This window comes from Malaclemys terrapin, chromosome 1 (genome assembly GCF_027887155.1).
Source record: "Malaclemys terrapin pileata isolate rMalTer1 chromosome 1, rMalTer1.hap1, whole genome shotgun sequence".
Lineage (NCBI taxonomy): Eukaryota > Metazoa > Chordata > Testudines > Emydidae > Malaclemys > Malaclemys terrapin.
This window is the reverse complement of record NC_071505.1, coordinates 272,486,403-272,502,382: the sequence shown is the minus strand read 5'-3', so window position 1 is coordinate 272,502,382 and position 15,980 is coordinate 272,486,403. Positions and strand designations below refer to the sequence as shown.

Here is a 15,980-nt window from a genome sequence, read left to right as displayed (position 1 = left end):
TGTGAATTCTCATATAATTCACTTAACTCGCAACTCAAGTGCCGCTATCTCTGGTGTGGTTTATTCTTGTGCCTTCATATTAATGTGGAGAGAAAGAGTAGATAATTTAGATCTAACCTAGTAAAATTCAACATTCAAAATGTTCTACGTTAGCTGTCAAAAGATTATAACACTGTTTAAAAGTTAAATAAAATAGTTAATAGGGCAGAATGGCTAAAATTGACACAGCTCACTTAACTCCAGGGAGAACTCTGTAAATAAGTTTTTGTTGTTGACAAACTAGGAAATTAGAACAAATGAATAGTTATTTACTGATTTAGTTGGAATTACTGATAAGTTGGCCATTTTATTTATTGCCACTGAAGATATTCTAAGGAAACAAGACTTTATGAAGGCCTCTGAAAACATTTTAAAGATTCAAAGTCAAAAGATCAATGTTTGTGAGGGTTAGTCCCTTTCTGCCTAACCTTCATTAGCTGTTTCCTTAGAAGCTGCCGACAGGCAAGCGCTAACAGCCTCGTATGAAGCGCTCAGTCTTGTGTTGGGGTCCCTCTTTGGTTTGGGAGGAGGCTGTTTCCTTGGTGATGGCAGGCTATCATCCATGCTGAACACAGAGTACAGGGAGGGGGATCTGATGGATGATCCAGCCACAGAATGTACCAAGCCATCCACTGCCATGGGGACAGGCACAGAACTGGAATGAAAATGCTTAGGCGTTCGGCAGCCGGCAAAGCTGTCCTCAGAGACCTTCCCACCCCTGTCTTCAACTCTGAAAACACAGAAAAGATGCCCAGATGCATTATTCAAATGATAACAATGAACCTGTTCATGCAAACATAACAACGGCTTTTTGGTAAACAATCTTCCAACACCCCTGCTGTGCCTAGAGGGTGTGTGTAGTAATCTTCTGACAAACAAATCCAGATCAAGCTGCTAGCATTCTTCCATTTCCTGTTTTATGATAAAACAGGACACTGGATCTTTTTCACCCAAATACAGCTTTCCTCAAGCACTTTCATATTGTTTATCGGACATTCATTGAATGAATTGTTCACACTTTGATTGTTAAGCACAGTCAAAAGCTAGGATTTCAATCTGAATGACAATTTCTGGGAAATGCATTTTAATAGAAAGTTACTGAGGCAGCAAATGCTGAGCTTTTATCACTGTTTTCTAAAAAAAACCACAACTATAAATTCTACTTATGAAATCCAAATCTTTAAAATATTGTGACCTTTTAAGAGATGAATTTGGCTTTGTGTTATATCCTACCTATACACCAACACAAGTCTTGTTTAAGCTTTCCATTATTATCATTTTGAGCACAATTGTGGATTTTTCTAACTTATTGTAGTGATTGTACTTAAAATCTCAGCAGTTTCCAATATATATTGGAAAATAATGTTGCTAGTTTGATTCCAACAAGCTGGTGAAAATGAGACCCCACCCCCTCCACACACACCAAATTTCTTCAACCTTAAAAAGAAAGAGTTACTTAGATTAAAAGTAACTGAAGACACCTTCCAGATATCTAAAACCAGCCTTGTAATACAGTGTAGCAATGTACTGTACTAACTAAAAGATGGTAGTACAATAACTTTACAAACAAGCCCTCCAGCATTTGTTTTTATAATTGTATTTCTGCATGGCAGATCACCAGCAGAGCTGGATTCAACTACAGGATATAGCCAGCTGCCCATGTAGTACATGAAATAGCTAAAGATGAAAGCTTGGTGCTCAGTGGATAATTTGTTTTCAGTGTAATGTTTAATTACAGTCTTTCCTACAAAGGCATTTCCTTCAGTATGTAATCAGTGGGATATCTGAAGCTAATTAAACAGACCCACTCTCATTTTTACTTCAATAAAAATCATCTGACAGAGGCAATGGAGGCCAGGGGAAGCTGTTTCTGATAAGATACAATGAGCTGGAATCAAGCTCCTGTGGAAAAATAAACATTCCTATGATCAGTGAGTTATAGACACAGATAATAAGTTTATATTACAAAAACCACCTCTCCATGTAGGTATCTGTACTTAACCTACAGGGATGGATGCTAGAATATTTGCTAGATTTGCTAGAATAGGTTCATTAAACTTCCAATTAATGCTAAACATTAAGCGATTTTTTAAATGAGAAGAAAAGATCCTCTTGGCAATCTGTCTATTAGGCACATTTCTCAGTCTGGACTTCACTGCTTTTTTTATGCCTGCATAGCTGTTCCTGTTAATTTGGCATGCATCCAGTTGAATTTTCTAAGATAGAGTTATTATTATTAATTATTATAATTATTTATTAAAATCTCACTAAAAATCTATTTCACTTATACTGAAACACTATTTATTTTTAAATGCTAAAATGTCTTAGAGATTTTAACAATAGTTATTGTATGTGCTGGTGCCTCCTGAATCAGATATCTTTTATATTGTTGCTTTATGCAGCTAGAATTAATTACTTGATATGGCTTTACAAACAAGAAAAGTATTTAATGAAGACCCAAGAGTCATTTGAGCATACATTTAAAGAAGCCAGAGTCAAGTTTACATATGAGCATTATTACTGCCATGACTAGCATGGACTGCACTGAGAACTTTAGGAAAACTGATTCCTACAGTTAGAGAAGTTGCTTTCTTTCCTTACCTTTTGGGGGCTTCTTCTTGCCTGTTTCTAACCTCTAACTTTTCCCTACGGTACGCAGCATTCATTTCATTGCGGAGCCGGTCATTTTCCCGAGCAATGTCAGAAGCATTCTGAATGACCAAAGCATCATATGCTTTCAGCCCCATATCCTCTGCATTCTGCAGAAAGTCTTTGATTGATGTGATCTCTTGCTGTTTGATGCTCATCTTCTGTAGCAAACGCTGGCGAGCTAGAAATCCTCTTACAACTGCCATAATGGAAGAAAAAAGATATAGACCAATGAGAGATAGAATTCAACAATGAATAACTTAATATTATTGTGCATTCAGCTGTAAAATGGATAGTGTGAATAAATATCTAGCAATATCCTTTATAAAAGGAGAAAGAAATATTAGGCTCTCTCTACCAATTGCATACCAAAATGGACAATATGCATTTTTTGCTCACTAATAACAATGCCTAAACTGAGGTATAGTAATAAACTCATTTACCAGTTTGAGTTACCAGTACTCAGTATTTAGTTTCACTGGCAATTTTTCACCCCTTGCTTATATTACACTATGAAGCTTATGTCTCTGCTAGGGAGTGTGAGAGGATAATATTATGGCATAAATTTAAAACATAATTTGGCTCACAATGTGCTAATTTTCTGTATGATAGAATGTACAGTTTGTCAACTTCCTCTTAGTGGGAAAGAATGATGGTACATGTCCGATTGTAAAAGAGATGATAGCCTATTCTTATATCCATTCAATTTTTCTCTCCTTATTATGTACAAAAATTAAACTCTTAGTCTCCCAACCAATGCCAAGAGATTAATAAAAACTGTAGAAGGGGAAAGAGTCTCTGGGTTCCATGTATTATAAAGAATGTATATTTACATTCTTTGTAATATAACAGTATCATCCTTTGAATACTGGAGTTTTTCATATGGACACCTGCATACAATTGTTATTTTAGATATATGTTGTTTCAAAAGAGGTGGGTGGATAGAGTTATTGACCTATATATTGGGGCAGTAATAATCAAATATGTGCTGTGGCTTAGTAGGAAGAGTGAGCTAATTGTATTGTACTTTACTTGTAATTTTAAATAATCAACAGAATGCTCAGAGTTTGTTGGTTGACATTTTATTCTAAATCAAATTGTGCATATACACATACAGTACAGGGAACAGATAGCGTAGTGTGTATAAAGGTCTATTTGCATGAGTTTGGGACAATCACATTACACATGAGTGATGAAGCCATAGGTGAGTTATACAAGTCATCTTAAATTATGTTTATAAAATGTTCATACTACATCACCACCATGTATATTCTACATATATGTCATAGTTTACAAGAAACAATTTCACAAATGTTTTGGAGAAATTAAAAAAGTGCTTGGGATTATTTCATAAGTTCTTCTGCCTGCAAAATCATGTGCATTAGTTCACCTTAGTAAAAATGTAAAGGATTCAGGGAGAAAAAATGAAATAAAATAAATATATTTAAATATAATGCACCCCTACAATCACTAAATATAGTTTTTTCTATTCATGAAAATGTCACAAATTAAAATCACATGTATCATCTTTTTCCAGGGTTAGAAATGCAGTGTGTCCCACTGGGAAGCTGTTTTAGGACTATTTAACTGATGCCAGAAATATTTAGGTGATTTTATTACTTTGACTTCCATCTAGTAAGAACAAATATCCACATTGAGCCAAATCTCACTCATTCATGTAGTTAGTCCCATTACAGCCAACGGAAATATTCCTATGACTAAGGTGAGCAAAATTTGACGACTGCCTTTATTCAATGTTGTTTGAGTTCAAGGGAAAAAAGCATCAAAACAATAAAAAAATTGATATTAAGGTTTTCAGATAAAGACCTGCCAAAAATCTAAAAAGCATACAGCTTTTTTTTTAATTGCACAACTGAGTATTTAGCTCTTAGGAATGCTGTAATGTAAAATGAAAAAGAAAACAGTCATGCTGAACTAATCTAAAGGAAAAATGTCTTCCAGGAATGTAAAATGTTACTGAATAAAATAAAGAGGATAAAGCTGAGAGCAACATAAGATATTTGTTATCACCTTCCTTGTCCTTGTTTATATATTTATAATCAGATTTGGATGCTCAGTGTTTAATTGCTTGAAATGTAGGAAAGGTTAATGTGAATATACCAGTATTCTCTGTCTCCAAAATTCACTGGGGTTTGAATTCACCCAGTCTTATCTATTTCAAGCATGTTTATAATGGAGGAATTTGAGGATTTACATTTCCATTATTGTAGCCAACTGTGTCTCAATCTCTCTAACCACATTTTATAATAAAAGTTGACTTCTTTAACATCAGAAACATTAATGCACTAACCTTATTTAGTTCAAAAGGAAATTAATAGTGCATTTTCCTTTTGACAATTTTATGAGAGGCTTCATATTTGACGCACACATTACGGAATCTGAACTCATAAAATGCTGGTGTTGAGGAGGTAATGAATACATGCACAGAACATAATCTAGGAGAGTTCACTGCTCTCAAATACACAATATTGAAAGAGCTTAATCATATAGAATTGTTCCTTCACCTGCTGTACTTTCTGAAATATATTTTCAGAGCAAATGGCATATTTGCTAAACATTTAAGCAGAAAATCCTAAATCACCTTGAAGAAAACAATATATTTCTAAAGCTGTGAGACCTTTTTATCTTTGTTTTAGATATTTTTGTTTTATTTTTTTAAAGATAAATAAAGCAAAAGTGAACCACTGGTAGAGGATAAGAAATATATATATGTGCTGGATAAATCTACATTATGATTGTTAGCAGGACTGCAGAGGACGGGACACTGAAATTGATATGCTGGTCATTAAAACTGGTCATAATATTTTTGATGACATATGCAGTTTCATTGAGGCAGAGATGTATCGGTTTTGACTAAAAAGCGACAAAGAGTCCTGTGGCACCTTATAGACTATCAAAAGTATTGGAGCATAAGCTTTCGTGGGTGAATACCCACTTCGACTAAGTTCATTGAGAAGACTGAGAGAGAAAGACTTTCTCCACACACACATACACCGCCTCCCACAAACTTCCTGAATTGAACAGCTCTGGTTTCAATCCAAAAATGGACATTTCAACAAAATTCTGTCTTCATTAAAATATTTGAGAGTTTTTGTTTTCATTCCAGTGCACAATGAAAACAAATTTTGAAACCTCCAATGGAAGCTAAATGGAAGTGTCATCTTTTGGCAGGCTCTCTGTTCATAATGTAGTCCTTACTGCACTGCTTTCCTCATTTATGTTGGCCACTCCCAATACCAGAGGTGTACCTGATTCTTTAGGGTTCCCTTTGGTACAAAGATTGGTGTTGTGGAAATTGTGGAAGGTTGTGGATTTGGCTTCTATACACAGATAAATTAATTCATACTTTGGCTGGATTGTGATGGAAGAACTTCAGGAAAATTAGCTTTTCCCTCAGTCCCCTAATCAGTTCTCTAGTTGATTCAGAATGATCAGAACTGCTCCTGGGTAGCTGCTGAACTTGTACACCCCTGGGTTACTACAGAGGTTGTGATAATCTGAAGTATTTGAGCTCACAGCTCCTGGTTTAGGTGGGATGGGTCTCGTAGGCAATTTTCAGGGAGGGATACTTGGCTCTTTAAGTTGCTTCCCTCCTTTCTCCACTACAGTCTGGGCTTGATGACCTATCAACACATGATGAAAGACTTACCTGTTTTCTCAGGATTTTGTTGAAGGCAGGGTGGAAAATTACTGAGGGGATGACTGGAAAGGTTTGGATGGATGATAATGTTTGGGATCGATAAGATTTTTGTATGAGGGCTGTTTTTCTTTTGGAGAACTCTGAGGTGTCCTGTTATATTATTTTATGAAAATTATCTACATTTTTTACTGTGCTTTGAATTTGAGATAGGCACAATGACTATATTTGAATAAATAAATGTAAAACTTCATTTTACCCATTTCAATAATAGATTACCTATTAGAGATTGCCCTGATCTACAGATGTGAGTCTATTCTGGACAATCTAATGTCATGACTGGTATTTGATGCCACTGCATTATGCCCTTAATCAATATGTCATAAAGAAAAAGACATGTCTTTAGCTTCAAAAGATCTCTGGCTTGAAGTACAACAAGACTGATGTCCATCAGCCTAAGAGTACCTTTGCGTTACTGTCAGTAGACTCGGTGCAATCCATTTATTCTAGGGGTAGAATGGGTTATGTAAGGTCATGTTGAGTCATACTGCTTTTTCGGGAGAAGCAGAAGGCATTCCAAACCTCTCAAAGCTCCTGGGCTTGCTGTTGTTACATACTTGCAACTACACCTATTTGTGGAGTATTGCTTACTTTGCAGGCCGATGCATGGATGGGGGAAATCTGCCTGGGCCTTACTCAAGCCATGTGTGGGACAGGAATGTTCCTTACTCCATCAGCTTCCTCAGACTTCCCACACCTGTGTAAAGACAGGCAAAATCTGCCCCACAATAGGTGAGAGCTTTCTAAATACTGTTCCTGAGAAAGTGAATTTTTAAATGGAAGTCAAATCCAGAGGCTGGAAACAAGAAGCTGAGAAACTGAATTTTGTGGGAAGTTAAGAAAGCATTTATCCTCCTTACTTAGGATTAAACTTTGCAGATGTCATGTAAACCTTGGTGTTATGGCAGCTGAGGAAGGTCTGGTTTGTGGTGAAGTAGAATATTACTGGTCATTGAGTTTAAACTAGATGCAAGAAGGTGAAGATTGTCAACTTCTGTTGGTAGTCAGCACGAGAGGGAAAGCAGGATGAATCAGTTTTGCTTTTCTATTGCAGATAAATGTGTGGAGGCAATGGGGCTAATTGCATTTCAAGTTAGACATGTGCTTCAATACCTTGTTGAATGGGGATCTGTGTAAACGACCATCCTCCAAAATCTGAAACATTATTAATTCCTATTATTATTTCCACACAGATGACTTTGTTCCCCTTGCTTCAAGTGTTCTCTCTCTTTCCCCTGCTTTCTCTCTACAACCCCCATTTAGTGAAGAACAGATCATTAAATTGACAGTTTTAAAAAATATATATATCCAGGACATTTTTTAACCAACTACGTGATAACTGTAAAATCAAGACGTACTTCTGTCTGTTGAGTCAGCTTTTTTTAAAAGTGTTAATGTGAATTGTTGCTGCTACAAGCCAACTAAATAAATAATGTATAGTGTGAAGGAAGCTGTTTTATACAAAGCAATATTCACTTTTGAAATGGTTATTTGAGATTCTGATGGGAAATAGAACAGAAACTACAGGAAATCAGGAGACAGTGGATAGTATCTCCTTAAAAAGTGTGCCAAAAATGTCAAAATGACCTTAGTAAAGACACCAACATAAAAGTCAAAGAGAAAAAAAAAACAAGCCAAAAGAAAATAAGCAAGATACCACAAATGAGAACAAAATAAAGACAACCAACACCCTATATTAGTAGCATTAAAATAGCTGTTTTATGGATGTAAGATATATGCAAATATTTAAAAAGTTTGCATCTTCTATACTTTATTGGTTATATAGTGGGGAATTAAGAGTGATATTAAAAACTCTCAAATCCTAGAAATATAGTCTGTTCTTTAAAAAATAAGAAGCACTGGTGAAAAAGGAATGATAGAGGGACATTTAGTTTTAATTGCAGCCAGAAACTAGAACTGAAACTGGGTTTGTCAGACAAAAGGTGCTCTTGTTAACAATGTCAGTCTGGACTTCTAAAAATCTGTATAGTCAGTTAGTTGGAGGTGGAATTGTTTGGAAATGTGTCAAATACAATAACTAATCAAGGAAGAGAAAACTCCCATACCACAAAATGTTCTTGCACTCAATGTACAAAAATTATAGTTCAGAAATATTTGTTCTGTAATTGTTACCTTTTTGACAAGTTATAATTTTCCTCTGCAGCTGAAGGCACAAATCATTGAGATGGTCAGCTTGCCAGTACTTTAGAAACACTTTTTGGACTCCTATCTAAAATACAAACAGCAGAGAAACCTTTACCATCATGAAAAAAAAGGGCAAGATGATTATAGCTAAATAATGATCATACATAAAGCATCTAGCAAACGGTTGAGACGAGATCAGAAACGTAATATATGTCACAATACCTGTATTTGGTGTTTTTCCCTTCCATTTATAAGGCCACAAGGAAACACCTTGCTTTTGAAACTTTCCGAACATGCACATAGACAATACAAAAAATCCTTAGCAGTTCTTTTTATGCACAACTTTCAAAGACATTTCTTTCTAGCTGCCTTCAAAAACCTGTGTCTTTACAAACAGTGAATACTGAGAAAATGGGAGTATTGATTAAGTAAGAGTTGCTCTCATGTGCTATTTTCTTCTCAAGATTTTTTGTGGAAGAAGCATTTCTTTGCTACTTAGAATTGTAAAGAAGAAACAAGCACGCAGTGAGCTATGCTTAACAATGAAGAACATAGCTCTTTTTGCTGCTGGGATTGCTACTCACCTGTATGGTTAATAGGTGTGTGGATTAATTTGTACAAGTCTGGCAATAATTGCTCAAATTATTCCAAATTTTACTTGCTTGTAGCCTACAAGCCTGGTTCTGCTCTGTTACACCAATGGAGCCCCATTGAAAATATTTTCTGTGGGGATGCCTTTGTGTGACTGACAGCAGAATTAGAAAAAATAACCTTTGTACAAATGGACAAAAAAAGCTCAAATCATCATAAGCTGATAAAACACAGAAGATATTGCAATTTATGTTGTGCTTTCTTCAGAATACCCCATATACGCAGCCGAGGTTACAGAATTAACATAATACTATACCGCTGTTTGATTTCAGCAAAATCTACAGCCAGTTAATAAAAGCATATGCAAAACTCTGATTAAATAATTTAAGCAATGATTCAGTGCTGGACATGGCTAAAACCAAAGTAAAGAAATGTCAGTATGCAATGATGAAACAAACCTACAGTTTCAAATCTCCCATGTATTGTAACCCTCTTTAACCAACTCGTATAATAAGAAATATTAATAAAACCTTACATTTATATTGCACTTTTCATACTGAAGGGTCCCAAAGTGCTTTCCAAACAGGAATCATTTAGGCCAAAAATGATTGGCTAATATTTTGGCAGAATTTGCACCACAACACTCTTCTGAATTGGATGCCAAACTAATTTAACAGTTTTTGATTGTCTCACCTCTAGGCCTTGCCTGTACTAACAAGCTTTGTAGCGATAATTCACCATTTGTGCAGTTCCATTGGCTGCAGCATTAGTCACTTAGAAGCACAAAATGCCAGTGCCCTATCCACATAGGGTTGCCAGTTTTGGTTGGACATATTCCTGGAGGTTTCATCACATGACATAATCTTTAATTAAAGATAATCTTTAATTCCTGGAGACTCCAGGACAAACCTGAAGGACTGGCAACCCTATGTCCACGTGAATCTTCCAGCACTGCTACTGGTGGTAAAGCTGCACTAGTGGTGAATTACACTTGTAAAAGTTGTTATTGTACATGTAGCCACAGGGCCAGATACCAGCTTGTAAACTCAAAACTCTATTTGACTTCAATGGGCTTTGCATTAGGTCCTCTAAATCTGGCCAAAAAAAAAAAAAAAGAGAGAGAGAGAGAGAGATAAACTCTACCAAAGATCATAGAGAGATTCTCTTTTATGTTATCTCTTAGCAGCCTGGACTTTTGGAGATGAAAGTAAAGATTCCCCACCCCATTCCAACATGTGTGTGATTCAGCTCATAACTATCGGTCTATGTGGGGGGGGGGGGTGTGAAGTTTTGCTCATTTCTTCTGCAGGCATAGAGAATGCAGATGAAAGAGTACAGTTCTGCTGTGTGAAGAATGAGTGGCAGGATTCAGAGACACAACACAGTGAAGTCTGCACCCCTTGTGGAGGGTTAGGTATGGGCCAAAGGAGAGATGGTTACATCTCTAGGACTGTATTTTACAGTTAGACAAAAGCAGCAGCTGTAGAGCAGTTGTGTTTCCACGCCCAAGTCTGGTGGGGGGATTGTTTCCCTCCAGCCCTTATGCTATTATACTACACATTATTCTGGCCACAGGCTTAACTGACAAGTGAGACCTATATGTGTGGCTACTTACTGTTATAATGAGATTATTCAAATTCAAAATTGGAAGTCTCAAATTTCAGATCTTCTAACATACAAACTACATTTCTGTAAAGTGTAGGTGGTTTGGACAACAAAATTCACCAGATAGGAAAATAATTATGACTACCAGTGCTCTTGATGTTGGAAGGCATGGGAATGATTTTGCTAGTGAGAAGATACATAATGTTTTTCTGCGAAAGACTTTGTTAATTCTTTTATTTAGATAGCTACTTTTGTAGTTAATAAAAGTGCTATTCTCGCTAATCAACTTGCCTCCTGCGTGCCTACCAAACATTCCAGCTACTTTTATTAGTTGGGTCAAGAATAAATTTCCTCTCCTCTCCCACCTCCATATATCAATAAACAAGTAACTGCATTATGGGAGTTTTATAATTGCCTCTGAGACACCCAGTATTAGCTATTGTTGGGAATAAGATACTGTACAAGAGGGACCAATGGTAAGATCCGGTATGATATTTCCTGTAAAAATTCCTAAATATCTGGAAGAATATGACATTCACAAAACCAAATTTACAGTTGTGGTGGTTTCATTAACTTACACTATGTTGCTTGCTTTGGTTTATGTGTGTGTTGTGGGAAAGGGAGGTCCAAAATTGTCAAGCTTCACTCTTCATGCTGTAGATACCATCTAACTATTCATTTGTTTTGTTTTATTATGTTTGTTGCATTCCCAGAAAGTTACAGAGGATAGTTGCTCAATGTTTATTACTTCACTTAGTGTACTGTCTTTCTTTTTTGAAATTGCTCACCATTTTTGGCAGCAAATTGGTGTGACACTTTGTACAATATCTACTTGTAGTATAAATCTGAGACACAGGAATTAGCAAGGAAATGTGCACACTTTCTTCAACTCACTCTTTTCTATCTGACCACTACTGGCAGATATATGCCACTGATAATAATGCTAAACTATGAAATATAAATCAAGTCTAGAAACTTAAAACCAAATTCAGAAATGGTTTAGGGCATTCTTCCATTCCTGTGACTTCATGTAGATTGATGTTTTGGACCAAATGTTCAAAGTGGCCTTCAGTAATTTAACTCCCAAATTTTGCAGATGAAAATGATAGGTGAGTTATCTAAATTCTGATTTGAGGATATAAAGATTCTTATTTATATATATATCTTATATATAAAGATGCAAAGACTCTTTTCTAAAATTTCTATCTATTTCATTCTCGTGCACAATCATCATAGTAAATTAAGCCTTTTGAGGGAGGTGGGAACTACATTTCACTAAACTTGCTTTAGTAGAAACCTACAGAGAATCTTAGGCCTTGTCTACATGGGAAAATTCTTCAGCATAGCTATTATGGAATAATTATTCCACTATAGCTATTTTGGAATAATTCTTCCATATGGACACTCTATTGCAGAATACAAGCGGTTTTATTCTGGAATAGTTATTCCTTTCACAAAGTGGAATAAAATTACTTTTATCTTGCAATAGAATTTGCAGAATCATTTCTCCCTGCCTTTTACTATACAAGTATACTTGCTTATACAAGCAAGACTATGCCTTTTCCTTGAGTCAAAGAAATGCAACCACCACTTCCTTACTTAGCCAAAAAGATCTCACCAAGGTCTCTAGTGACCTCTTTATACTGTAGTCTATGGGGCCATTCCTCTATGGGGTTATCCTTCTTGATTTATCAGCTGACTTTGTGCAGTTGATCTCTCCCTCCTTCCCAAACTTTCACCATTCTATACCTGCCTGGTTCTCTTAATTCTCTGACTTGCTCCTTTAGTGTCTCTTTTGGTTTCTCCATCACTCCTTGCCCAGTCTCTGCTGCCTTTCCTTAGGGCTCTGTCCTCAGGTCTCCTCTTTTTTTCTCGACTATTTTCTGGATAACCTCAAATGTTATCATGGCTTCAACTATCATCTCTATTCCCACATATCTCTCTCTCTCCGCCCCCAGTCTCTCTACCTTTGTTTAGATTTGCATCTCTGTCCTTCAGGCATCTACTCTTGGATTCCCTGCTTCAAGGTCAAGTGAATGTACCAACAAATAACTCCCCTTATTTCCCCAGGAAAATCATCCCAAATTCCTCTCTTCGTCCTCACTGCTGAAAATTCCATCTTCCTTCCTGACACACACGTCCAAAATTTTGGTGTGATATTAGATTCCTCTCTTGACTTCTCCCACCACATCAAGTTTGTCACTAAGTTCTATGGGTTGTCACTAAGCTCTCAATCATCAACTTTTCAAACTTCCCCCTCCAACCCTCCCCCCCCCCCCAGAAAAAAACCTGTTCTTTTCTTCTCTATCCCTATGGCTAACACGTTTGCTATGCTGTTCTCATTTCTTGTCTTGACTACTGCAACCCCCTTCTCTCTGGTATCCCTGCTCCTCACTACTTTACTCCACTCATCCAAAATCCTTCTGTTAGTATTATTATCATTATTTATTATTTGTATTAGAGTGGTTCTCAGAGGCCCCAATGTTGGGCATGATGACACCCATTAAACTAATCTTTTCCTTCTACTCTGATTATGTTACTTCCTCTTTTTACCTTCTTTTCTAAGGTTTCCATTAGCCTTCTGTATCAAATTGAAGCTTTTCATTCTCAGTTTCAAGGCTCTGCCCAGTTGTGTGCCTGCTCTGATTTCTGCATATTCCCCACATAGCTCCACACAATTCTTCTTCCTAACCACCCTCTAAGCATCTTTCTTTCACTCTTTTCATGTCTGTTTCCATGCTGCTATAAAGTCCTCTGGGCGGGGATTATATATTTTAAATTACCATGTACATGTACAATGACATCCTAACTACCAAAATATTTAAAATAATAATGCAAAACTATAGACACTTTTCTGTGTTTAGCATTTTCACTTCAGTGGATATATTTTTGTTGAAAAGACGAGTATTACAAACAGCTGATGCTAAATGATTTTCTCTCTTTTTCTGCATGCAAATGTTTGACTGAATGAGCGGACTAAAGCTTCCTCAAATTTGTACATCACTTGTATTTATTCAACACATTTTTGTTTTTGCATTTTTCTTTTAGCCTTTGGATTGAACATGAAAAATTCACTTTGAGAATTTAAAACTCTTTATATATGAAATTTGTTGGTTAGTTGCACTTAGTCTCATAAGAAACACAGTATTGTATATATTCCTGGAGTGGATGAGTTTATAATTAGATGGGAAGCTCAAAGAAGCCTATGGAGCTTTATAAGTGAACCCAAAAGGAACACAATCATGACTGAAGCAAATTCATTTTTAAATTTGCGTAAACACTATTTACGATTTTTTGCAATATGTGACATCTCTACTGACAGTACACCTTTAAACAACATCTACTGTTAGAGAAATTGGCATGAGACATTAGATTACTTTAGTATTAATTGAGCTTTGTATAGATCTACCTTTGAAATGAATCTTCTGAAGTTAACCTAGAACATCTATACTCACTCCACAATGTATAATGTTGATGCTCCTTGAAAGGGAGAATAATGAAAATGTTTGGATTTCATACATCAGTTATGTGTCTCATAAAAACAGTTTTTGAGACTACAGCCTGTCTTCATTTTGGTCTTCTCTCTAATCACATAATGTTTCTTGCTTGTCAAGGGGGCGGGGGGGAAGGTTAAAATGTTCTACTACCAAGACACTCACTTCTCAATACTTTCAGGACTACAAAATGCTCTCATCTGAGGTTGAAATTTTAATGTCATTCAGTCTCCTGTAAAAGTAAACGATCTGTGAATTATAGTCATAGTTATTTTAATTAGAAAATCATAAGGGTTTTAATGTTATTTTTCAAAATGATACATTCTTAAAGATTAAGTAAAATTGTCATTGATGACTACCAAAGCTTCAATTACTGCTATTTTTTTTAAAGAAAAGGTGTAGGATGCAAAAGTACAGACATTCAAAATTACGGAATGGTTGCTGAGATGGAGTGTAGGTGGTATAAAGGCAGTATTAGATCATACTTAATAGGTGTCAAGGGAATCTGTGAAGCTATTCTTTAGTTTAAAAAAGGCAATTTGTGGGAGTGCTGTGTGTTTCTGGCAGTACGTTCAAAATAGCTACCTAGAAAAGACAGACAGTTATAATATAAAGATATTTTACATGACACACATTTTCATAGTACATTAATGAAATGTGAAAAAAACCTAAAGCTATTGTAAAATTTGTCTTTTTGTGGTATTAATGTATATAAAATCATTATAATGACATACACAGTTACAGGGCACAGATATAAGAACTGAACTATTATTTGTAAAAGCACTAACTTTCTGCTTTATTTATGAGCTTTTACTTACACATTTTTAAGGCCTTGTTCCATTGTCTCTGGCATACTAATGACCTCTGATTCTGGCATGAACCAAATAGGACGTCAATTCTGCAAATGCTTATGTATGCCCTTAGCTTAAGGCACATGAGTAGACCCATGCTCACATAAATAACAATAAGCATGTGTTAGTGTCTCAAGAATTGGGGCTTTAGAGCATCCCCTCTTTGCTGCACTTCCATTTCCTCTCTCCAGGTAAGGAGAAAGGTCCTGAACCAGGAAATAGCTGGGGTTTGTTGGGAAGTGGCTGCTGCATGGTGTGCCAGAAGATACAGAGAAGCTGGAGGCACTGAGGGACCCCTAGGACCTGAATGCAGAACAGGTTTTCACTGCCAGATATTACAGCTGGGCGCAGGTCTCTATGGGACTTGTGGGGCGCTAACTGAGCTTGGCCTGGAAATCTGCAAGATCCTATTTGCTAGAATAGAGACTGAATTGGAGAGGGAACTCCAGGCACCAGGCCTGAAGAGTCCTGACTCTTGATTGGACTGCCCATGGACCTAAACAAGAACCACTATTGCTTACTTTAAATTCTAACTGCGTAAGCCCCTGTACCTAGGTTACTTGCAAACTTTCCCTTTCCTGCCAGCCTTAGTAAAGTACCCTTTCACTTACATGTGTCGGAACGGGGTTATTGGGACACACCAGGGCTAGTGCCTAAAAGGCCTAGCTGTTGAAGCACCTACTGTGTTTACCTCTGAACCGGGTGTGCTACTGGCACTTTGAGGGTTTGGTTTACTTCAGCACTGAGCAGCCCCAATAATTACAACTGCTACAAAATAGACTGACAGCTCTGTTATTTGAAAATGCTAGAAATATGCAGAAGGACTGAAAAGAAAAAAATATGTATGTGTGTTGAGACAGACATACAGACAATGAGAGACAGCAATAG

At 36.4% G+C, this 15,980-nt stretch overlaps 1 protein-coding gene across 3 annotated transcripts in view; it reads right to left on the bottom strand.

Annotated features, from left to right (window-relative positions):
• The window catches only part of MYO16 (myosin XVI), a 588,255-nt gene that overhangs the window by 51,810 nt on the left and 520,465 nt on the right, over positions 1-15,980 (bottom strand). For all 3 annotated transcript variants that reach the window (XM_054013071.1, XM_054013089.1, XM_054013080.1), the window contains 3 exons: positions 8,540-8,636; positions 2,641-2,887; positions 468-769 (listed from right to left, as the gene is read on the bottom strand). In XM_054013071.1, the coding sequence (XP_053869046.1) occupies positions 468-769; positions 2,641-2,887; positions 8,540-8,636 (646 nt within the window). The remainder of the gene's footprint in view (positions 1-467; positions 770-2,640; positions 2,888-8,539; positions 8,637-15,980) is intronic.